The following is a 23,778-nucleotide window of genomic DNA, read 5'->3' as shown; positions in this document are numbered from 1 at the left end:
TATCATAAATACAACTTTTAAAGAGGAGAATTTTTCCTCAATGCGTGTGTCTTTGCCATCTGTATCTTTTACGAACTATATGATGAAGCAATTTGTGCAAACTCTTACTCAGAAAATATTTTTATTATGGTGTCCTAATTCCTCTTATATAGAAGAAAACTGGAGATTTCCCAGAAGGCTGCAGAAAAAGAGGAGAGATATCGCCGAGAAATAGAGCAGTAAGTAAATACCTCATGTAAGCATTATGCAGCCTGAAAGAGGGTCCTTGCATATTAGGTCTGGCTGAAAACATTCTGCACGCTCTTTTATAACAGTAACATTGTGTGATATTTCTATTTAGTTAAATGGAGGGTCCAATGCATGAATAAATGCACTACAGTTAAAGAACAGGTAACTGATCTGAAAATCAGCACCTGGGAAACATGAGGGTTATGGTAATAATAAATTCAATATGAAATTGAAGTTGGCTGCTTATTTTTAAAAGGCTATAAATGTATAGAGAAACTTGAAGTTCTGTGTGTCAAAAATTGTTTAACCTGTTGCCACTGAGCTACTACATTTAATTCTAACAGAAAAAAAAAGAGAAAATACTTCAAGGAAATGAATCAGGGAAGAAACAGAGAAGAATGAATAAAAAGTTAAAAACATGCAATACTCAGGGGTTTGATGACATATCCACTTAGGTTATATGGAAAAAACCAAACCAGCAAAATACAAGTAGTTTGTTCATGGCCTGTAAAAGTGTTCACAGCACTCAATAACCTTTTCAGTCTATCAGGCAGTTCTGAAAACAAAAGTTTTGTAGATTTAGTCTAGAAAAAAAGGACTATATGATAATTGTCTTGAATAAAAATTTCAGTCATCATAAATTTTAAGTAGGGTTTTGCTTTTCTAAGCAGAAAAATAATGAAATTAAAACTGTGGCAGCAAAAGCAAGAAGTTCTGTAACCTGTTTTATTCAGGAAATCTGATTTTTGTTATCACAGTCTACACTGGTTTTAAAAATTCTGTGATTCTAGGTAGTAGACGTATTCAAATATTGTATAATAATAAAGGCACTTCTATAAATATAACCTAAGCGTTATTTTACATTTGGAGCTTTTAAATTAACCTGTATAATACATTGTTCTCACAGTAATTAATTTACCTTCTAAATGATGTTGGGAAACTGCATGAAAGATAACGGGAAATTGCACAATATCTGCTTTGATGCAGCGTTTTAGATCTAAGATTGACCCTGAAGTATTCAGCTTTGCGCTTTGACATCTTAAACAGCTTTTACTTCATATTCATTCACTCAAGTCCCTTTTGTATTCATTTTGTCCCTACTTGTATTAGCTAAAATTATCTGATAGAAAATGTGCAGGAATTTCTGAATCTTTGAGGTGCAAAAAGGAGCAAATTGCCCAGCTGTGACAACAGAAGTATCTTCTGGCAGTTCTGTTGTAGGCTCTACTGCAGCACGTGGATGAATTCTTAAATGTTTTCCATTTCTAATTCCTGGGGAATTGACATCCTGTTCATTATTGTGGTCTAGTGTAGAAATTCCTGCACGAGCCATGGAAAGCTGCTATAAAAGCAGACTACCAGAGGTGAAGAATCACTTTATTCTCTGAATTCAGATTGCCTGTCATAATAAATATTTAGTATCTGCAATATCCTTCTTGAACTAAGTGCATCTTTGCTCACTTAGGGGACTTTCATGAGCAGGCTGCCTTCAAGGCTGCTCGTTTTAAGGGCTAGCATGTCTGTATACTTCCTTGTATAATTCCCAACTGTTGCTGAGGCAGTTGTTAAGCTTTTCCATATTCTAATCCAAACTGTTAAGTAAATGTCAGTCTCCTTGGTGTAGAGGAGGGAAGATGGTAGTATAGGAACTTGGATTCGTTATAAAGCTTAGATTTAATAAGCAATGGCAAACAATCAGTTTTGCTAGAATATAGTGCTTTTCTGTATTAACAGTTTTTGAGGATGACCTTTTGCTCCATTTTTTAAATCCTTTTTGCAGGAATTCCTTGTAGAAATTCACTGTGCCATTTGTTAATACCCTGCATGCATTTTTGGGGGGGAAAAAGATGAAACATGCCTAAATAGTTCTGAATTCTGTGTACCTCAAATTCATTGTAATCCTTTGTTTTTTAATTAAAACAAAACGTAAAAACATTCTGTCCAGTGTTCCCTGCTATTGACTATGCCTCCAAATTTAAATACTGACCTCAGCTTTGCCCACATGTGGATATTTCTTAAGTTTACTGTAGTTAAATTAGAGTTGCCAGAGATAATCCAAGTAAAAATAGCATCATTTAGATCTAAGACCTGGTAAATTTCGGCACTGTATATCAGTTTACCAGTTCAAGACGGGCTACAGCTAAGAATAGGTCTTAAATCACTTAAAGGCACCATATATGGAGCTAAAAGCTATTAGGTTATATGGCACTTCTTTTGTAAATTATTTGAGATTTGCTCTTCTGTCACTTAATATTTTAGTTAAAACTGATGATTTCTCTAATAGATTATTCTCAGTTCTAAAAATTAAAAGTTAGTAGGTGGGAGATGGATTTTTGGCTTCAGTTAAGGTTGGCAGTATTGTAGTGTACCACTCTGGGCTTAATATCTATGCAGCTGTTTTATATAAATGGCCTTAGAAGTCTCAATATTAAATAAGAATACTCAATTACATTGAATTTTACAAATTATCTTAATAGCTTAGTAAATGAAACTTTGATTGAAGGAATTTAGTTTGAGGAAAGGGGCATTTTGTTATGCTTTATATTAAATAGAAAAAACCCAAACATACTGAACACTAAATTGTGATTAATTTATGTTGATGCCGCTGGTTTTATACTCAGAATTCCTAGCTGCAATTTTATATTTTTTTGTTAATTTTTCTTATAGGATAACAGCAGAGGAAGAAAAATTTAAGAAGGAGTGGGAAGAAGACTGGGGTCCTAAAGAGCCCCCCAAATCTTTAAAAACTGTGACTGCAGGAGTGCACCCTGCCCCTTGTTCCAAACACAAAAGTAAGACATTGATTTCTATCTCCTTTCTAGGGAAAGTATTTGTCAGATGCATCACTGAGCTGTATGGAATATATCACCAGTTTGCATCCAAGCCAAACTAGCTATGACTTGCTTATTTTCAGAAGGCTGAAAGCATATGATAGATTAATTTAATAGCTCTTACTTAACAGGTACCTAACTCACAAAACCTATATCCACTCAGTCATGCTTATTTGCAATCAGCAGCAGCAGAGAAAATAAATAAATAAAGCTCACTAAGAAAGTGGCTGAAGTATCAACCTCATGGCCTGGGGTTTTGGTGCATTCCTGTGTTGTTTCTGTTCAGTGTTTGGCCTGTCAAACTTTTCCCAAAGCAGTTCTTGCAACAGTAGACTTGTGCTGATTTCCACTACACACCCAAATGGAAGTAGTGCTGCATTTTTAAATGATATATGATTATGTGTTTATGTCCATGTGGACAGGCTGATATGTAAATGTGAAGTTACACATGTGAGTCCTTTCATCTCAGTGAAGAAAATATTCTTTATAGCAATAAGTATTCTTTTAGGTTTTATGGGCATCTTGTTACTGCATTTTATTACATTTCAAAATGAAGGTAAGAGGAGACAGCTCTTTGGATTTGTTATTTTATCTGGAATAATCTTTGAGCTTTCTGCATTAATCATATCTGCAAATAATTTACCATCATTTTTATATTTGAGAAAAGATCCTGGGAAGTGGAATGTTTGAAGGCAGAAAATTAGTACTGAATTTGCAGTCTCATTTGGAGTGAAAGAATGCTTTAGTGTGAGGTGTCCCCTTTAGTGTGAGGTGTCCCTGCCCATGGCAGGGGGGTTGGAACTAGATGATCTTGAGGTCCTTTCCAATCCTAACTATTCTATGATTCTATGAATGCGCTTCACTATTCCTGTTGTAACTTTATTTCTTCTCCCTTACTCTTAATAAGTGTATTATGGAGGATGGAGGTTATGGTTTTGAGTATTTTAACCTGCTTCCTTCCAACTAAAAATGGTAGATATGGAATCCCTACTTTTGGCTTGGAGGAAATTACTTAGTTCAGCTTTCAGAAAATAAAAAAGATCCTTTAGCAGGATCTTGGTTCTCTTAACTAGGAGGCTGTAGGAATGTCTTGAAGTTCCCTTGTTTCCCTTCCATGAGGAGGAGTAAACAACTTAATTGAGTAAATGACTTAAATATGGAGTGTCATCTAAAATGCAACATAAGTCATTGTTGCAAAACAAGAGAGAAACACTAAACAAAGCAGAATAATCAAAGATTCTTAAGAATCTGTGACTACCAGCATGCCATTCATATCTGGGTTATTCCTTCTCTGGCTGAAGTATCTACCACATCGTTTTTCTGGGTATCACAGAATCCCAAGGGTTGGAAGGGACCTCAAAAGATCATCCAGTCCAACCCCCCTGCAAGAGCAGGGAACCTAGAGTACATCACACAGGAACTTGTCCAGGCGGGTCTTGAATATCTTCGCTTTCTTAAGTTCATGTTCTTTGGACAACCATCTTGAAATGATGATGTTGTAATGATGTTGCAAAAATGATCTTAAATACTAAGAGCTTGGATAACAAAACAGGTAAGTATTTACTATTTAAACCCACACAATCAGAACTTCTGAATCAGTTCTTAGTGACCTAATAATGAAAAAGCTAGACATATTTCTAAGAATTTGTAAAATTCGGGCATCTGTCAAAAGTTGCTGTGTATAGTAGCAGATCTGTTAATTTGAAAAAGCATTGGAAAAAGGGGGTATTTTTTTCCACTCTGACAGATGGGTGATTTAAGATACTATCTTCAGACTTTAAAGCACTTTTTTCTTGCTTTCTGGGTTGTTTTTTGTTTTTTATTCCCCTCCTACTATCTTTTTCCTTACTGAATCTGTCTCTTTTTCCTCCTCTGTCCTTTTTTCCTGTCCTTTTCCTCTGTTCATCCATTGCAGCAAATTTTTCACAAATGGGCTGTATTCTGCACAACCTGAAAATTGGTTTGATATTACTGGGCAGTCTGCTTCAGAATTAGTTGAGAGACTGAGGAGGTGCTGTTTGTACACTGCAGCTTTTCCATGAAGAATTGCCCTGAAGTGTAAGTCTGGCTTAGTTGTCCAAATGAATTTAAGATGCCTGGAGCTTAATTGCCATTTAAGAAGATAAACTGAAAGCTACAGATAGTATGTGGAGAGTGTGCTAAAATGGTATTAGACAAAGAAAGAAGTGGAAAGTGCTTGCTACATAAGTGAAGGAAAATCTGGGTCAAATCTTAACTTGATTTTTTTGTGTGTGTGTGTGTGTGTGTGACTTTGGGGAAATCATTTAACTTTTCATGGATGAAACTGAAATGGGGATATTTTTTTTTTCCTGAAACCATCTTTTATCCATTTACAAAAATCCAATTTTAGTCAATCACAGAAGAAGCCACCTATCAATGCAGGCTTCCCTTCATAGCAGAGCAGACTAATTGGCCATATGCTCCTTGGGGTTGGAGGAGGTTGGGAATTAATTTGGTTTAAGCAGAACCTCTTTTTATTTTCTTTTTTTCCCTCCTCTCTCCCTTTTTTCAATTATCTGGTTAAATATCCCATTAGCTTCGTTTTATTTCATGGGCAGTTATACTCAGACATTGCTGATCTCCTCGTTTCATGGGAACCTCCAGTTACTCTGTCATTTCTATCTTCTCATTCTTTTCCTCCTTTGTTTCTCTAGTAGATGTAAAGGGAGTTGCACATGACCAACTTGAAACAGATGACATGGATGAAATGATCATGAAGCAGGACAAACAGGTTTGCCACTCAGCCTTGACTTCCTACGCTAGTTCAGACTCTTTCTGTGTTCTGCTTCCTCCTGACAGTCAGTCTTGACACTGAAAGGATAATTTGGGTTTTCTAGAGCAGTGTGAGTGGTCCTTTGGTAGACAATGGAAGGTTATGGTGCTCTTGTTGTCATTGCTTTCTAAAGATATCTTGATACAAATACAAAATCCAACAGTCCTCCAGAAAAGTGGATTGTATTGAAACATGTGTTATGAGTGTTTCTTACCTAAAATCATAGTAACAGATTCTTTTATATTATTTTACTCAGTAAGTTTCTGAATATTTACACACTTAACATGAAATACTTTATCTTAGGAAATTGAGCTTTATTTTTCTCAGTCTCCTCAAATCACTCTGTGTTCTGCCACAAGCTCGAAAGAGTTTGAATACCTGTTTCATTTTAGGTCTTGCTAACTGTAGAGTAAGATTGTGAGCACAGAAATCTTAGCAATGCGTATGGCTGTATGGTTCTGTGTGAAAGGTATTTGTTGTCTTTGCTTAATTAAACATAAAATATGTATCAGTAAAATAAGGATAATATGACTAAATGTACAAGCGCAATTGATCAGGAAGTCATTCAAGAAGTTGTTGTGTAATATCAAGCCTTTTGTATTTTGGTATTTGGTATTTCAAATAAGGTTTAATCAGTTATATGTATCAACATGGATTGGTCTGAGTCCTTGACTTTACTTCAAAAAACTTTTGCTTTACCTTTTGTAGCTTTTGGGTGGTTTTATCGGTATGAAGGAAAATTTCCCACAATCCGCAAGGTACAAAGTTTGCTGTGTCAACTTGTTTGCTGTGCATTTGGATTTTAAATCCTATTTTCCCTTCTTCTCTGTTATTACTAGATACTCTTGATAGTCAAATGCTGCTTCTTTTAGCATGTGCACAAATTAAGATGTATTTTGGGATGCATCTGATAGGATTTGTCCTTTTGAACTCTTTGGATTTTCACGTTCTGCCTGCTTCAGTGGGAATTGTATGTCAATACTTTGCAGAAGGTGTTCAGTACAGGTGGGCAGCGCATGTCTTGATGTTCTCTAAAAGTTCTCAAAAAACTTATTAAAAGAAAGTACAGTGACAAAAATTTAATGGCAACCATTGCAAATCTCCCAGGAAGAGCAGTGCTGAAGGCAAAAAGCTTTTAGGCGTTTACATGACCTAGAATGAGGAAAAAAACCCACAAAACAAAAACCTAAACCTTTAAGCTTGATAGAATATATTTATATTTGTAGAGTTGCGGCCAAATCATCGCAATTTTGAATTATGAATTTCAAACAGTATTTCATTGCTGGTGTTGCTTTAGTCTCTTAATTTCTTCCAATTATTAGGGGTTCTGTAGTTGTGTTGTGTGTTTTGGTGGCAATTTTTTGGTTTGGGGATTTTTTCTGATGGCTGATTGTAATTGACTGGGATAAGTGTTAAAAAGAGTTCCTGTGTCTATCTTCTGACAACTCAAGATTCCTGAGGAGGTCAGGCTTGTGTCTGGCAGATGGAGTACTTCTTTCACCATCTAGGACTATTATTTTAACCTTCTGTGTGGATCCTTAATAGAGAATAGAAAATGATTGTACAGTCTGATACCATTTTGTACTGTTGGCGACTAAATCATCATGGATCTGTAACTTCTGTGAATGGCAGTACAGTCAGGATTTCTACCTGAAAAATGAAATAGATGTTATGAAAGCAAAGTTTCTTCACACAAATGGGTGATCTTCTGTATTGCTGCTGGCAAAGATAGTTTACAGAGCATCCAAATACCTATGTATATAATGAAGATCATGCCCATTTCGTGTTGGACTCTACTACTCAGTGTCGACTAGAAGCTTGAAAAGGTGTATTTTTAATTTTTTGCTTATAGAAATATTTTTAAATCAGGAAGTGATGGATTTTCATCCTATGCCAAATTTTTAGTTGTTTTTTTTTTGTTTTGTTTAGAAACAATATTTCACTCTGCACTAAAAATGTCTATGATAGGAAATAAACTGAATCAATGGGAAAGATGGATGAAAAGGATGACTCATCCTGTTGTATCTGAATGAAGTAAATGCAGCTAATATTGTCTGATACATGTTTGTAGTCCAGAACACTTTGGCATGTGTACTGCCTTTAAATTCAGTATTCTGAATTCAGGTTGACCTGCCAGATATTTACCTTTAGTAGACAGTACTAAATATACTTTCTAATTTATTAAAAGAAACCACTAATTCTTACTAAGGTACAAACTAAAGAGCCCTGAATGAAACATGGCAAAGAATTATCTTTATGTTAAAACATTAATGTGAAAAGCTAGATTTTTTTTTTTACGTGAAGTTTTGTACATTTTTTATTTCCAGTGATGATTGATTCCTCCCACTTACCTCCCCAAACACTACTTAACAATGAAGCAATAGATAACAGTGCACTGAACTCAGCAGCACGAATTTCCAGTTGACTGACTACTTGACTAGAATTGGCTTTTGTAGTTGCCAGGGAAAATGTCTTGTTTTCTAAGGACCTGTTATCAATATTAATATCAATATTACATGTAAAAGATGGAAGAAAGACAAAATAATGCTGTTTAAGGTGAAGCATGTTTATTCTTTGAATTCCCAAAACCACCATGGAAAATCAGTAGCTGATGATAATAAGCAAATCAAACCTGAGGCCGTAGCCTCTCTGGGCATGGGGAATAACTGACAGTAAGTGGCTGGGCTTTCCAATATGAACTAGGCTGTACTGCTACAAACAGGAGAGGGTCGCAGAAATCTGACATTGCTGAAATAGAAATAAGGAGCAGGGTATATTTCCATGACAGCAGGAACAGAGACTCCAAAAAGACTATGTGGTTTTCCCCTTTGGTTGCATGTAAATTCCTCATTGGTACATGTAAAATTTCAGGGTTGCATTGTGCTGTATTAGTTTGCTCACAGGAGTAGATCTTATCCAGTGCATGTAGGAGCTTCTTGTTCTTTGTGATGCAGTCTTCTTTCCTGGCAGCAATTCAGTTTCTACACTGATCTAAGCTTTTACTTTATAAGTGCTTTTTTTGGTTGTATAAAGGCTTGCAATGCTTCGGACATACGCATGAAGAAATTGTATGCATAGAATATTCACATCTACCTATACATGAGCATCTGTCACGTGAAAACAATCAGTCTTGCATTTTTATAAAAATGCTAGAACAGAGAGATGACAAATCAAGACCTAACCAAAATGGAATAAATATTCAGAGTTTTATTGTATGCCTGTGTGCCCTAATGTTGCAATTTGCAGAAGAGCAACTACCTGATCTTGTCCAACTTATGTCAATGTGCACAGGCCTTCCAAATAAGGTTGAATTTCCAGCAGATTTCTGAGGAAATGGACTTAGAACTTTCTTTTAAAAGGCTATCCCTGTACTTGCACAGACTGTAATTAGATTTTCAAGGCAGACACTCATGTACTAAGCTTGAAGTTTGGAATGTTTTTATCTGGTGTAAAAATATTTCACTTAAGAAAAAGAAAAACCCCAAACCATCAAAATTTCCCAGAAAGGGAAAGACCGAAAGAAGTCCAAAAGTGACAGTCTGTGTGAACAGAAGAAGAATAAAAAGGAAATGGAGTTTGAGCAAAAACTTGCCAAAGAGAAAGAAGGAATGTTGGAGAAAGAAAAGCAGCTGAAAATAAATCGTCTTGTGCAAGAGGTATGTTGTGTTCTTCCATCAAATGCAAAATTATACTGAAAGAAAGTTAGCTGAATCTTTAGTGGAATTATCTTGATAGGACACTTGTTTAAGTATGTCAAAGATAACGAAGTTTAAAAAAATTGCTGTTTCATTGGAAAACCGTCCCCATGTTTGCCTGTTTCCTCAGTCAGTTTTTGCCCGCATGAGGATACCTCTGCAGTTAATGTGCCTCCATTTGGAATGATGCATTTAGGGAAAGACAGAAAGATAAGAAATAATTCTCAAAACCATTATTGTTTTTAAACTAATTTAGATGGCACTTCATACATCTGAAATAAGCTTGCATTGTAACTTATAGGTGTAACTTTTTTTCATGCACTGATATTATGGTTAAGGTATCTGAGACAGAACGAGAAGACCTGGAAGAATCAGAAAAGGTGCAGCACTGGGTGGAAAGACTTTGTCAGACACGGTTAGAACAGATTTCCTCTGTGGAGAATGAATCTCCTGAGGTAAAATTCTGGCTTCTTTATATATTGCATGATCTCTTAAAAACACACTGGTTGTCTCCTAAAAGCAAGAAGTTTTTACCAGAGAAAAATCTGTTTTCATTTTTCCCTCTCAGCATCAGTTCAAGAGGCAGGGGAGAAAATATCAATAACTGATGAGTTACAATATGTAGCATTTGCTGTTCGTGTATTTTAGAGAGGAGTTTTTTTACTTATTATTCTAATTTTTATTACTTTGGATTTTTTTAGTATATTATCATCACCACAGTAACAGTTTTATTGGCTCATGACCTGTTTGGGCTAGGTGCAAGATACTATGAATAATAAAAATGAGTCTAGAATACCCAACCATATGTTTTAGTATCCTATGAAAATAAGAACATCATTGATGATGTGCTCTTGGATGCTTCCTAGTGTTGCATGGACTAAAGATACACATTAAGAAAATCACAAAAAGATGAGAAACTCACAGTGGATAGGGTTTGGTTTTGTGTTTTACATAGTCTCCTTAAATGAAGGGAGTTGCGAATAGCGAGTGAGCCTTAGGGCCTGGTGGTTCTAGATGTGAAGTGAGGTTTTCCCACCATCCTGCTGCTGTGGCTGTCTTCCAAGCACAGCTGCTTTCAAGAGGAACACTGCAATCTGCTGAACTCCCCTGGGATCCTCGTGAAATTGCAACCACAGAGGGGACCCTTGGGGAACACTCTCACATGAATTTCCTTCAGGTCAATGTGGAGCAGCTCTGAAACAGCAGCTGGTCTTCTGTTCTCCTGGCCTCAGACTCAGATCCATGTGGCTCTTCAGTGCATGTCTCTAGGACAGTGAAATGATTATGCAGAGTTTTCTCCCACTACCTGAATTTGGCTGGTTGCATTCTGTGACAGATCTTTGTCCCACTTACTCTGTGAAGTAAGAGGGAATATTACAGATTAAAGTCACTGTTGTATTTCCATTATATCTAAATAATCTATTACATTTTTTCTGCAAAACTATCCAAGCAGTTGAACTGATATAAAGCACAAAACTGGAACGCTTATGAGGGATCGATGCAGCTGAACAATATTCAGGTGTTACAGGCTTGAACTGCTACTTGGGTTCAAGAGCAGTCAAGATCTCTTGACCTCTGCCAAAGAGATACCATTTTTCTTTATTTTCTTTTTCTTTAGTACCAGGGGTCAGTATGGCTGGTAAGGGGATCCAAAACAGTGTCAACAGGGATACCCACCTGGGGGAAGTGTTGTCATATTAGACTAAGATGCCTGTCTCTGTGGGACAGTTCATCTCTCTAAGCTTTCCTCAGCTGAGTCTACAAAATAGCAAAATGAAAGAGTATCAACTAGATTCTCTTAAATACTTCAGTTAGATCACTGATTAGAGAAATGGTAGCAACTCTAACAGCATACGTGGATGTTACATATTGCAACCTTACTTTTTCTGTGAAGAATCATGTTCAGACTCTCGAGTCTGTTAGCCCCACAATGCATCTGCTGTTGATTGACAGAAATTGGAAAATCCAGAGCCTCCTGAGCATCTGAATTCCATAGCACCTTGAAATGCTGCTTAAGCTTACTTCCCCCTTCTGTATTAATGTCTAGTTAGGTTTACACCAGAATTGAGCACCTTTCCCTTTTTTAATGGCATGGAATTTCAGGCCCCATCTTTGATTACTTTCTTATATAACCACCTTTGCAAGGAGCAATTCTGCTTTCTCATCATAAGAGCCAGCGAGGCAAGAGATATCATCTGCGATTTGTCCGGTGTTTTTAGGGTTTGTTGTTTGGTGTTTTCTTCTTACCTTCTGAAGACTCCATGCATTTGGGTTTTTTTGTGTGTGTCATCCCATCCCCTTTGCCCCAGCAGCCAACAGAAGCTGTATGAAGCTGTTGTTGGCACAGCATTTGAATGTTCTTCTTTTTAAACTTAAATCCCAAGGAGTACCTTTTGGAGAAAAAGGTCATGTATAGTCTGTGTGGGAGAAGCCAAGAACTTCCTGTGCAGGAGCAGTTAGGCTGAGTGATGTTCTAGGATTTGCCATTAATTTCTCAGGAGCTGTTGCAATCAGCTGAACTGCTAAGGCAGATTTCTGTTCTGTTGCACATAGTTGGCAAGCGGACGTCCATCTGCTCCTCCAGCCACATCAGTACGGCGTTTTGCTGGTGGCCTGCAGCTTCATACTACAGATCTTGATGACATAAACTTAGATGAAGTTGACAAGCCTAACCATCATGTGGCACCACCTCCACCACCACCCACTCTTCCTTCAGCATCATCAGCTCATCCACTTTCTACATCAAATGTTCCACTTTCAAGAGGTCCTGCCCTGTCAGTAACACCAGCTTCCCAGGTGACCTCATGATCTATTTGGATGCATGTGCCTTTACCATTCCTCTCCTGGCCTCCCTCCCCAGCAAGATCACCCTCTTCATCCACTGGATCTACTCATCTGCCATATGCAGTGTTAAAAGGAGGAGTGAGATGGTTTTGCTGTGTCATAGTAGTGAATGCAGTCCAGAGGTAGTTTTATTTTAACTTTTTACAAATTTTAAGTTAAGAGGATTTTGCTCTTCTCCCTGTGTAAGTTGTACCCCTTGCTCATGCAGGTATCTTGGCCACGACATATCAGTTAAAAAGACAATTTGGACTTGAATGTTTAAATATATATATTAAAAGAAAAAAACACTGTCAGACTGAAAACCAAAATCAGAAGATTTAACTCATAGTTAAATTTGGGGAAAATACCTCTGTAGTGAAAATGACCGATGGAAGCATTTTAGAGATGTCATCACATTGCTTTGTAATGTGAGAAGAAAATGAGCTTAAAATCAGAAGCTCAGACTTCTAAAACATCAACACTATATACATTATTTGTAAAATACGTTTAAATGAGCAAGAGCTGGTAATCAGGTTTGACTTTTTTTGTACACATAGGATTTAGGGATTTCTTTGAGAAAACATGGTGACTTTCTCTTTATTACAATCTTAGTCCAAAAGGGGATCAAATACAAGAAATCTTGTGCCAGATATTACTGTAGGGGGGAAATGGCAGCTGTTTTGTCATAATTCCATTTGCTAAGCACTGTAGGTTTTGATGGGGGTTTTTTTTGCATGTTTACTTGGAAATACAAAGCTTTGCATTTGCATGATTTTGATTGAGGTAGAGAAGGATATGCAAACTAATCAGTTCTCAGGAGAAACTGGCAGATTTCTATGTGAATTATTCACATTTCTATGTTAATAATAGCCCTAATATTGACTATGAATCTCTTCTTATAAACTAAAGTTGATCTGTGGTAGGGCTTGATCTATGTGGTTCATGTGTTTAAAGTGCCAAGAATATGCTAGATCCATTGAAATAGAGATGTCATATGTTTTAATGGATAATAGATTTCCCAAATTATTTGTGAAATAAAAGTGATGTGAAATGACACAAGTGTACTAAGAAATACGTTCTCCTAATGCTGAAATGGTTTAATGTGAGGTGTCCCTGCCCATGGCAGGGGGGTTGGAGCTAAATGATCTTAAGGTCCTTTCCAACCCTAACTATTCTATAATTAAAAATATGCAGGTGGAAGAAATAGTATAGGAACTGTCATACTGACGTGATCCAAAACCTATTTATTTCAATATATGTTCCTGGCAGTTTTTCCACTGCTAGTTATGTTAGAGAAAAGAGGTTAATAATTAAAGGGAAATACATCAGGTAACAAGAAAAAAATTATCTAGCTTTCAGAAATAAGACAGATTTCACTGTATACGATTAGGGTATATGAGGGAAGAGCTAAGCTCTTAGTAAAGTATTAATATTGAGCCAAAGCTGCTTTATTTATAAATAGATAACTCAGTAATCTTGATGTGGTTTCAGCAATGGAAGAAAAATCAGAAGCTGGACAATTTAACCTTTCTGCTTTTTATAGTCCATTTTAACATGGCAGATAAGCAGATGCAGTGTGTTTATTTTACTTCAACAATCAAAGATCATGTGCTTAAGCCTGCTACAGCTGAAAATAAGACAACTGGTGTTGTCCCATAAATTTATTTTTCAAGTATTACTCAAACTGTTAAATCTCTGTGTTGCTAAGTCAGGTTTTTTTTTGCCCCAGATCATTTAATTTCAAATTCAGCTCAAACAAATACCTGTAAGAAAGGAGTAAAATGCTGTCAGTTACATTCTTGACAAGTAGCTATTAAAATACCTGGTATAAATTGATCTGTTTCTCAAAACTGTTATTAGCTATATACTTTATATGAACCTAGTACTAAGTCTGTTACTGTTTAGGTTGTAAGAAACACCTCCCACGTTGGCAAAGTGTCTTCTGTGTCAAGCAATCCACTGGTATGTCATATACTGTTAATAAATACTGCAGTTTTATGAGCTTCCCATGTAATGCTAATGTCAAGTAAATGACAAGTGTTTGTCTCTGCATGGCTAATTTATTTGGAATTTAACACTTGCGTTCAAATACTTGGATCCATTGCTGTGTTACAAGATATCTAATACCAAGTAGTGGAAGTGACTCCTAACGGTCTGAGGACTTCATATTTCAACACTTTAGCAATACATGGTCCATGTTTGTGTGTTCTGGATGTCAGTATGTCATGGAGCATATACTTTGCCCTGTCAAGATAGACAAAAGGAGATAGGACCAAATTGTATTTGAACATAATGGGTGCTGAAAAGAAAGCTTTCTTCTCAGAAGAACCAACATTGCTTTAGATTCAGGATGATCAAATATCAGGTTTTCCTATTCCAAGTTGCTCAAGGAGGTCAGTCTCTAAATTGTGCAACTCCAGGAGCAGTCATCCAGTTCCAGTGCAACCTTAACAAGTTGCTATCTGCAAACCTGCAGATTCTTCTAAGATCAGAAAGCTTAATGATATGATGTATTTTATAGTGTGGAACAGTGTTAATTAAGGGATATCCACAGGGACTTTGAAAGATCAAGTTCCAAATTATTAATTATTTTTATATTATTTAAAAAAAGGCAAAGAAGAAGTTGCTTAGGCAATTTGCTGGAAGCAATTTAAATTTTGGAGGATACAGCTTGTACTACATTAATGATATCTGGAATACATTTCCTATGAGAAACATTGACAAAAGTGTGCTGAGAGTTGCTGGCATTAAGTCAGAAAGTAAACCCACAGGGCTGAGTTTTGAACTCTTGAATAAAACTATGCTTGACGTCAGTGGGAGTTTTGACTGAGTAACAAGTGTACAGTTGGGTTAGTACGTGCTGCATGAAGAGGTATCAGATGCCTCTGGATATCTGTACTTCATGGGGTCAAGGCTAGGTAGTTAGCGTAACTAACCCTTGTTAGCTTGAAATGATTTATGGAAAGATTGCTGCAGTCCTGGTGAATTTCATCTTAGATTTGTTTAGCCATAGATTAGTTAAAATCTTATTTCAGGTTCACTCTGTCCTTAAACTCAAATTCAGATTTATTTTTTTTCGCTCTTAACATTTCTTATTCAGTTAATTGCCTTTATGGGATAAATGCCAAAAGCAGGGATGACATTTTTCCATGATTGTGTTGGTGAAGTTAGAGATTAGCAGGGAAGCAAGAGAAATAAAGTCAACAAATCAAACCATAATAAGTTTTAGGTTAGCTAATTCTGTAAGTCCTTTTTTTGTGTTAGCGTCATTAGATCCTGTACCATAAGCTATTTGATTTGAGGCATCTTGGTGAAATAACAGATTTGCATAAATTACATTGTGAATTTTAATTTTCTTGAATTAACCCCATAGAAACTTGCTCCAAGTCCACCTACTCAGCGACATCCAGGGGTACCATTAGTCTCTAAACCAGTCATGCTCCACCCTGACCCAAACTTTATGGTCAGGCCAACAATCAAAACAGAGGCCCTGGTAAGCCTTTTAACATGTTTGGGTTTTTTGGGGTAGTTTGCTTTTGGGTTTTTTTTTTTTTTTGAGCACTATAATAGTATGGGATTTGTTTTTTAATTGTTCTGCAAGAATCAGTGCTTGTCTTGTTTTCTGCTAACTAAAATTCATGTAGATTTTTCAAGTGATCATTAATGGTAAGTATAAAAGGATATTTTTTCCCTTTTTTCCCCTCATGATCCAAAAGTCACATTTAGTGGCAATTTTTATCCTGGGGTGCATAATTCCAGGGCAGTGTAGAGCCTTAGACTCTGGAGATCTTATTTCCAATTTATTCATACAGTGCTTTTTATTCTCAAAAATTCTGAATTCATTTGTCCGAGATTAAATAGTAAGAATTATATTTTGGTTTTGCTTTGTAAATATTCATGAACATAATTGAAATATAGATAATATAATTTCATTTCCAGAGATAAAAAAATGATGTGTTGCTATATCTTAGACTCCAGTTACTGCAAAGTTGACAGATTCGTTTTCTTATTTCTTTTCCATTCTGTTTCCAATGTAAATGAAGAAAAATAAAAGTTAAGCTAAGTATTTTAGGACCAGCCATGTAGCATCTCTGGGAATTGTGGTGTATGAGGGAAGGTGAACCAAGGCTTACTGGAGAAAACAAGGTGAGGAGAAAGGGAGAAATACTGTTTGACAGGTGATAACTCTCAAGTGAGAGCCCTGATGATTCATCTAAAGTAGCTGGTGAATCAATTAGTAGTATTTATTCTTGAGGGACATTATGACTTACACTGTTAGAGTTGTGTGCCTGTTACGTGCATGTATGCAGATGTGTGTCTATAAGACCAAGGCAGTGTATTTTAATATGTGAACTAAGTGATGGAAAAAACATCACATTTGCATTTCCTTTAATTAAGAGCCTATACTATATCTTACAATGAGTGTTGTGCACAATATTCTTTGCCGTCTTTTATTAATGTGATAGATTTTTTTTATCATTTTCTGTTTTAATAATGAAGATACTCTTCTTGGGTTTTTTTCCCAGTTACAGTTTGAACAAATTTCAGTGATACATAGTAACCAGTTTTCCCACGGTCATAGTAATCTTGACACTTCTGTATTATAAATGGATTGAAATCGTAAATGAAATCAGTTTTTACAAGTTGTTCAAGAGGAGACAGGTACAAAAGCTAAAAATACATTCAAATCCCCCCAGTGTAGACACTTCCCTCAGTTGTGCGCATTGCAGTTTTCAGTTTGTGTTCAATAATTCAGCATCTTTAAGCAATATGAAATTGCTTCAGGGGGAAATGAAGAGGGTATAATATAATCTAGCTATTGAAAACAAATACCTGGTATGCAAAAGCAAATGAGTCTGCAAAATTGATAATACCCTGATGTGCGATCAGAGGACAGTCTTGGTACCGATTGAAAATGTTGGTTTTGGTTTTGTGTTAATGTTTCCAATGAGTTTGAGAAATTTACAATAAGATCCACTTCCGCAGGGAAATCTTTATGCAGGCGTGCACATTTTTCAAATCACAAGTCTGCAAAAATGCTTCAGATGTCAATCATTTTAATTCCCAAACTGCTTTATATTAGTTGGAAAATCACAGTTTCAGTGGGAGCAATATTCTGATTGAGAGAAGCATCAGTCTATAAAGTGGTTCTGTAGACCTGTTACCTTACTTCCATTTATGGCTTAATGCAATAAAATGTATTCATCCTTACTGCAATAAAGTCACAGTAGTATGAGTAAGACTCTCATGGACCTCAAAGTAAAGAGGGAGGCTATTTCTTTTAGTTAAAAAATGAAAAGGCCAGGGTATGACAAAATAGACAATGAGGTACCTGCCTGTTTCCAGAAATATATAAGAATTATAACTTTATTTCATGTCAAATGAATGGTTTTTGTTTGCCTGGGGATGAGTAGGGGTGTAAGAGGGGTGTGCTTATGTAAGTCAGTCCTTGTTAAAGACCAGTTCAGCTTCTCTTGCCAAACAGAAGTGTCACAAAAGGCAAAGTATCATTTTTCATCTTGTTAGATTTCACAAACCTGATAGAATGCCAGTCTTTATATCTTAGTAACACACGTAATTTCTTCTACCTTGTTTTTTATCTGAATTTAGCTGTCTTGAGTACCAAATTCTGGAAACTCATCTTGATGGATTTATGTGGGCCAAACAACTAATCAAGAGAGCTTATACTTGAGCAATTCACTAGTAAGGTGAAAGGCGTTAACATAAGAATAAAATAAGCATGCAAGTATAGGTAAACCATTCCTGTTATCTGGAAGGTAGGTAGTTGGGCCAGATAACAGAAGCCTCTGTTGTGATTTAAGTGTTCATGTTATTTCAGGTCAGAATTTCCAAGTCTTTTAACAGTTCATGAAAACTGAATTTTTCACTTATGAATAGGGAAATGATGGGAATTGAATTTTTCACTTATAAATAGGGAAAATAACTCTCAAATGTGGTCTTGAATGCTGAGAGCTAGTCTGGGTCAAAGTCAGCATGAAATGTTTGTCTCTGTTGTACTAGAGTGAATTGGAATATACTTATGGCAAAGTTAAATTTTGGTTCAGAGAACAGGAGATGATTGTTATGGTTTAGTGGTGGTGTTTTAGGAGAAGCAAAACCAACATGAACATTAGTCTATGCTCTCCCAACTATCACTAACATCTTGTTGTGTTAGAAAGCTTTGGTGCACTTGCTGCACTAAAGATTTATTTCCTCATACTTTTGTGGTTGGATGCAGCATTTCTATAAGGAAGAATGAGTATTCAAGCTTTCCTTTCATTTACAAGATTTGAAGCTTGATTCAAATCAAGCAAATGAGAAGATGTGTGATAACTGTTTCAGTTATTATTTGCCATAGCTATACAAAAACTATCTGTTGAAAAGGAAATAATTGTTTTTTTCTTTAAGTGGCTAGAGAGGGGCTGAAGACTTGTGAAAAATCTTGCCATACTGGCCCCAGAACTCCGTGAAGACAAAACCTCAGTCTCTGTATTAATTAAATGGAGACCACAAATCTTATGTTAACTCAGCAATGGATATGTTTTTCCAAGTAATGGTATAACTATAGGACACTGACAGAATCTGCAGTGAAACTGATATGTAGTCATTTGGTTTAAAGCAAATTCAGTTTGGAACTGTGAACACCATGGGGCAGTCAGTAGAAAGTTGTTCTTGTTTTAGAAGAGTCGAATACATTGCTGAATTGATGTGGGGTTTCAGGCAGTGAAAGGTGGAAAGGTGGGAGGAGTGCTTTGTCTTGGGGTTCGTTTTCTTCTCTTTTCCCATGTTATTTTGAAATTTTTTGTAACATAGTAAGAGGTTCTATAATTTAGTGATGTGATTCCAAACTAGAGTGTACCATTACGTTAATTCACGGGAAGTGAAAGAAAAACAGAATCAATACGAGATTCAAACCTTTGAAAAACTAAAATAGTTAAAATAATTAAATAATAAATAAATAATATAATTGTTATATTAATATATTAATATTAATTAATATTAATGTTAATTAATTAATATATTTTCTATATTTTATTTATATATTTTAGATCTTTTTAGATATTTTATATATTAATATAAAGTTAATATATTGATATTAAGATTAACATTAATATTAATTAATATATATTTGTTATCTTTATTTTATGTATTTTATATATTATTATTTTATATATTAGTATATAATTAATATATTAATATTAATAAATGCTAAATAAATAAAAAAATAAATAATAAAAAAAAATCCAGCAGTTATCAATCAGTATTGTGAAATTACTTGTAAGCATCCAAATTGAAGCAAGACCACTGAGAAATAAGTCAATTAAATTCAGGAGGAATCTTTCTTTAAGTAGAATGAACCTGTACTAGTTATTGGCATTTAGATAATTAGTGCTTTCAGGATGAGCCCAAATAAACTTTACTTTCAGCTTATCGACTTTATGAGGAACTTAGTAATGAAATTCAGCTTTCAGTAAAGGAAATCCGTGGTAGGAGAGCAAATCTTAAATGTATATTTATCATGACTTTGCAGTATTTTGGACATCACTTGTTTAGCATTTTGACCATGTTTGTCTATGTTTTCTTTTTTTGTTTTTTTTCCTAAATATTTTGTTCACAAATCAGAGAGAAGAAACTCCAGCACTGTTCCATAGAAATTATGGATAGAACGAGTTTTAAAGTAATCATGTGGTATAGAAAGAAAGGAGAAAAAAAAAAGTAGTGAAATTATTTGTGAGTAGGTGTTAACTTATTTACAGCAAAAGTTAATGTCTGGTTTGGCAATTTTCTTTATTTTGCAGCCACAAGAGATGTTTAAAAGGATGGTGGTTTACAATTCATCATTTAGATCTAACAAAAAACAAGTAAAATAACATTTTTCATGTTTTGTGTGGTACTTCTTGTTTTGACTGATCATAGATTTAAACCTTTCCTTTCTAATTCTGTTACTTAGTTTCTAAAACAGAGGATGCAATGCAGCCCTAGTGCATGAAAATTCATGGTCTTTGTGAACTTTGCGTGTGCCTGTGGTTCCTGCTAGTCTAGACAGATGAAGAATGAAAGGATAGTAAATCCTTGAGGTTGAACCACCTGTAACTATGTACACAGTTGAACAGTGATAACTGAATGGCAAATTATTTTTCTATATTTCTAAGGTTTCCTTGTTTTTTTTAGTCTCCAGTTGTAATGCTTTGAGTAATAAAAAATTCTTAATTTAACAAATAGAGCTATTAACATAGTAAAAGGACAACTGAGAAACTGGTGGTGGAAAGCACTTATATAACATTTCTGTACTATGTAGGATTTTTCTGCTGTGTTACTGCTTTTATTGCTTTCCTCTGTGACAGAGATGAAGTTTTCATCTCTTCCTCATTTTTACTGGTGTTTCAGTAGGTGGTCCCTTGATAAAGTGAGCTGTGCTTAATTTCTCTTTTGCTTTTAAATATACTAATTTCTGTTCAAAACACCTTTATAAGTACAAGCTAATTTAGATGCATTTCTATGTTATATGAATATGTTGGCACAAAGTTGTGAGCTCAGAGTATGAGCTTATGAGTAGCAAAGCATTAAGGTTAATAATGTATATTTTCTTTCTTTTGGTCAGTTTCAATTTAGATCTAGAAAGAAAAACTTGAATTGACTGGGAAGTCAAACTTAAAGATAGTTCAGTTGCTACTGAATGTTAGTATGTTCTGTATATTATAAAAGTTGTGTTCTCAGCAAATGTGTTTTGGGAAAATTTTGTATCTGGTCATGGGTTTCTTTCTCATTCTTCTTCTCTGTTTATTTCAGTCGGATCTCAATTGCTATTGACTATTGATTCTAGAAATTTCAGTGAGTAATACCATTGACTGGTGCCTGGGGGTACCAGTCCAGATAGGTAGTTGTTTTGGTGCAATCAGATGTTTTAATGTTCCAGATTCTGCTTATGTTTGGTCTTAGGAATGTTGCTGTAAGTCAAGAAAGAATTCAGATGGTCTTGAACTCTTTCACCTGGATGTCCCAAGTAGTGGGAGGATAAGCTTAGCACTGGTTTCCGCTCAGTGTTGCTTTGTTCATTAGTCCATACTTGGATATGGATTGCACACACTGCTCTCAGAATTTGTGATGCCCGTTTCTGAGAAGAGATTTTACAGTTCAGTGGATGTCTTCATTGTGTCTTAGTTGTATTTGTACATTATTGCATACAAATAATATCACTTCTTTGCTTGCAGGTTTTTTGTTGTGGGGTTTAGTGTGTTTTTTGTTAGCTCTTTCTTTTGTTTTTTGGGTGTTTTTTTTTTCTGTCCTGTTTAAAAATTACTTTCCCAGGAAAGCTTTTTCAAGGTCAACATCTGTTTTTCATGAGGGCGACCTGGGACAAAGAAAGAGTTCACTGACTTCTTTTAGATTACATAATGAATTAGTGACTTGGCCAAGAGTTCTTTCCTCTCAAGTTGCTTGCTCCAAGACCATAGATGTCTACTTCAGCCATGATTCCAAAGGGTAATATAAATTCAGCTATTCAAAGTGACAGGGTTTTTTAGGTAGCTATCATTGTAAAATGTTTCTTGTATGTTTTTAGTTTATTAATACACCTTGAAAATAGATTACTGTGCTTTTTCCCCAGGATGATATTCTACCCTTGAAGTTTGTGATCAGATTCCCATTTAGTTTCTCAAAATTAGCATTAAGAAACGTAACAGAACCTGTAATTTAAATGCTAAATAAGGTCTCTCGTGTTCCTATTCCCAAAATATGCTTTTAATACATATTTTCCTACCCAAAAAAAACCCCAAAACAACAACAACAAAATTTAAAAAACCCAAAATACATGCCCACCTCCCTCCCCCCTCCAAAAAAAAAAGGCAGTACAAACCCACTTATGGCAATAAGCAAAAGTTCTGCCATTGTGCCCTGAAGATACAGCTTTCTGAAGCCTGGGGAGACAAAGTCATGCTTCAGCCCTTGCAAATGTTTCTTCTGTCTCAGAACAAGGACACGAGTTGCTTAAGTTGGTCTTCTCATCTCAGGGAAAAGGTGAAGAGAGAGGCAGCTTGCAAGAAAGCCAGGGTTCATGCTGAACTGTTTGATATGCCTGTGTGTAATGACTGCCAGTCCACACGAGCTATCAGCACCACTGTTGCATGGTCTGTGTATGTGTGGTTAGACAAATGGACAGCACTCTTGTACATTTGAGGCTCTGCTATTGCAGATTGGTGTAGCTCCCTGACTTTGTCAGAGGCAGTGGCAGTAAGGATGAGATCTCATCCCAGAGGATCATTCCCAGTCATGTCAAAACGGCAACTGAGATGATAAAGATGATAATAGGAGGAGGCATTAGTGTTTTCTGCTGCAACTTGGTTATTTAGCAGCCCACCCTTAAAGATACCAGAGGAACCTTAAGCTTCACATTTGTTTTGCAATGGAAAAAAGGCTTAGGTGAATCTGAGAGTAGAACAAACTTAATTGTCAGATGGGTCCAGTAGAAAAGAGGGCAATAGTGAATATATCAAGCTTGATCATGGACTGAACTGCTGGTCTGCATCAGATGTTGGCTTGCCTGCTCTCTGAGCAAATGGTTGTGTGGTTCTGCGTTGTTCCCATGTCCCCAAGCTATTGCAGCTTGAAGCCATAAGACTGATGGAGCATTTAGGTGCCTGAGTAAAGATTTCTATTCAGTCCTGAAGTCCTCAGTGCAGAGTTCTTACACATCTGCAGCATCACCCGTACAATCTCATCTGGTAACTACTAATCCTCCACAAGAAATGACCACTCAAACACCACTGAGTCCTGATTACTGACTCAGAAACTCTCACCTTTGCAGAAAATGTAACTCACACTTTTTCTGTGCAGTGCTGGCCTTACAAAGCTAATGCATTAGGTTTTGAAAGTTTAAGAAAGCGTGGGTCCTCTCAAAGCTTAAATCTTGCTTTACCTAACTGCAATACTATCTTCCCAATGTCAGACACTCCCTGCCAAAACGTTTTAAGTCCTCCATATGAAAAGGCCATATGAAAAAATTACTTCTTGTCCTGCATTTGCTTGTGGTATGGAGTGAAAAACCTGGAATTCCATGGGAAGGAGGGAAGAAGGGGGTTGGAAGACCAGGTGCAACCCAGATGGTGTGAAGTAGTGTTGCTGACAGGTGAATTGGAGGCTATCACTTCCACCTGTGTTGTAGTACCCAACATGATGACAGTCCCAAGAAATGCTGTTCAGAGAGTGTGGCAGAACATACCTGTCCATGGTGCTTTCAAAATTTGCTTCTGTTCTGTCAGTTGTAGAAAGGAAGTGTGAAGCTAATGGAGTAGTAAACTACTCCTGAGAACTGCTCCATAGTATGACCAACTCAAACTGCTCATCTGTCATAGGTTTTGAAATATCTTCTGACTGTCAGGATGGACTGTTTCCTGTCTTTCTATGCTTT

At 36.0% G+C, this 23,778-nt stretch overlaps 1 protein-coding gene across 1 annotated transcript in view; it reads left to right on the top strand.

Moving 5' to 3' along the window:
• The window catches only part of USH1C (USH1 protein network component harmonin), a 47,585-nt gene that overhangs the window by 19,769 nt on the left and 4,038 nt on the right, over nucleotides 1–23,778 (top strand). Inside the window, exons 13-21 of the mRNA XM_034061313.1 lie at nucleotides 153–218; nucleotides 2,896–3,020; nucleotides 6,562–6,611; nucleotides 9,357–9,509; nucleotides 9,887–10,003; nucleotides 12,102–12,344; nucleotides 14,277–14,333; nucleotides 15,745–15,864; nucleotides 20,171–20,233. Of these exons, the coding sequence (XP_033917204.1) occupies nucleotides 153–218; nucleotides 2,896–3,020; nucleotides 6,562–6,611; nucleotides 9,357–9,509; nucleotides 9,887–10,003; nucleotides 12,102–12,344; nucleotides 14,277–14,333; nucleotides 15,745–15,864; nucleotides 20,171–20,233 (994 nt within the window). The remainder of the gene's footprint in view (nucleotides 1–152; nucleotides 219–2,895; nucleotides 3,021–6,561; nucleotides 6,612–9,356; nucleotides 9,510–9,886; nucleotides 10,004–12,101; nucleotides 12,345–14,276; nucleotides 14,334–15,744; nucleotides 15,865–20,170; nucleotides 20,234–23,778) is intronic.

The sequence above is a fragment of the Melopsittacus undulatus genome, chromosome 4 (assembly GCF_012275295.1).
Source record: "Melopsittacus undulatus isolate bMelUnd1 chromosome 4, bMelUnd1.mat.Z, whole genome shotgun sequence".
NCBI classification, from domain to species: Eukaryota; Metazoa; Chordata; class Aves; order Psittaciformes; family Psittaculidae; genus Melopsittacus; species Melopsittacus undulatus.
This window is presented reverse-complemented; position numbering and strand designations above follow the sequence as displayed.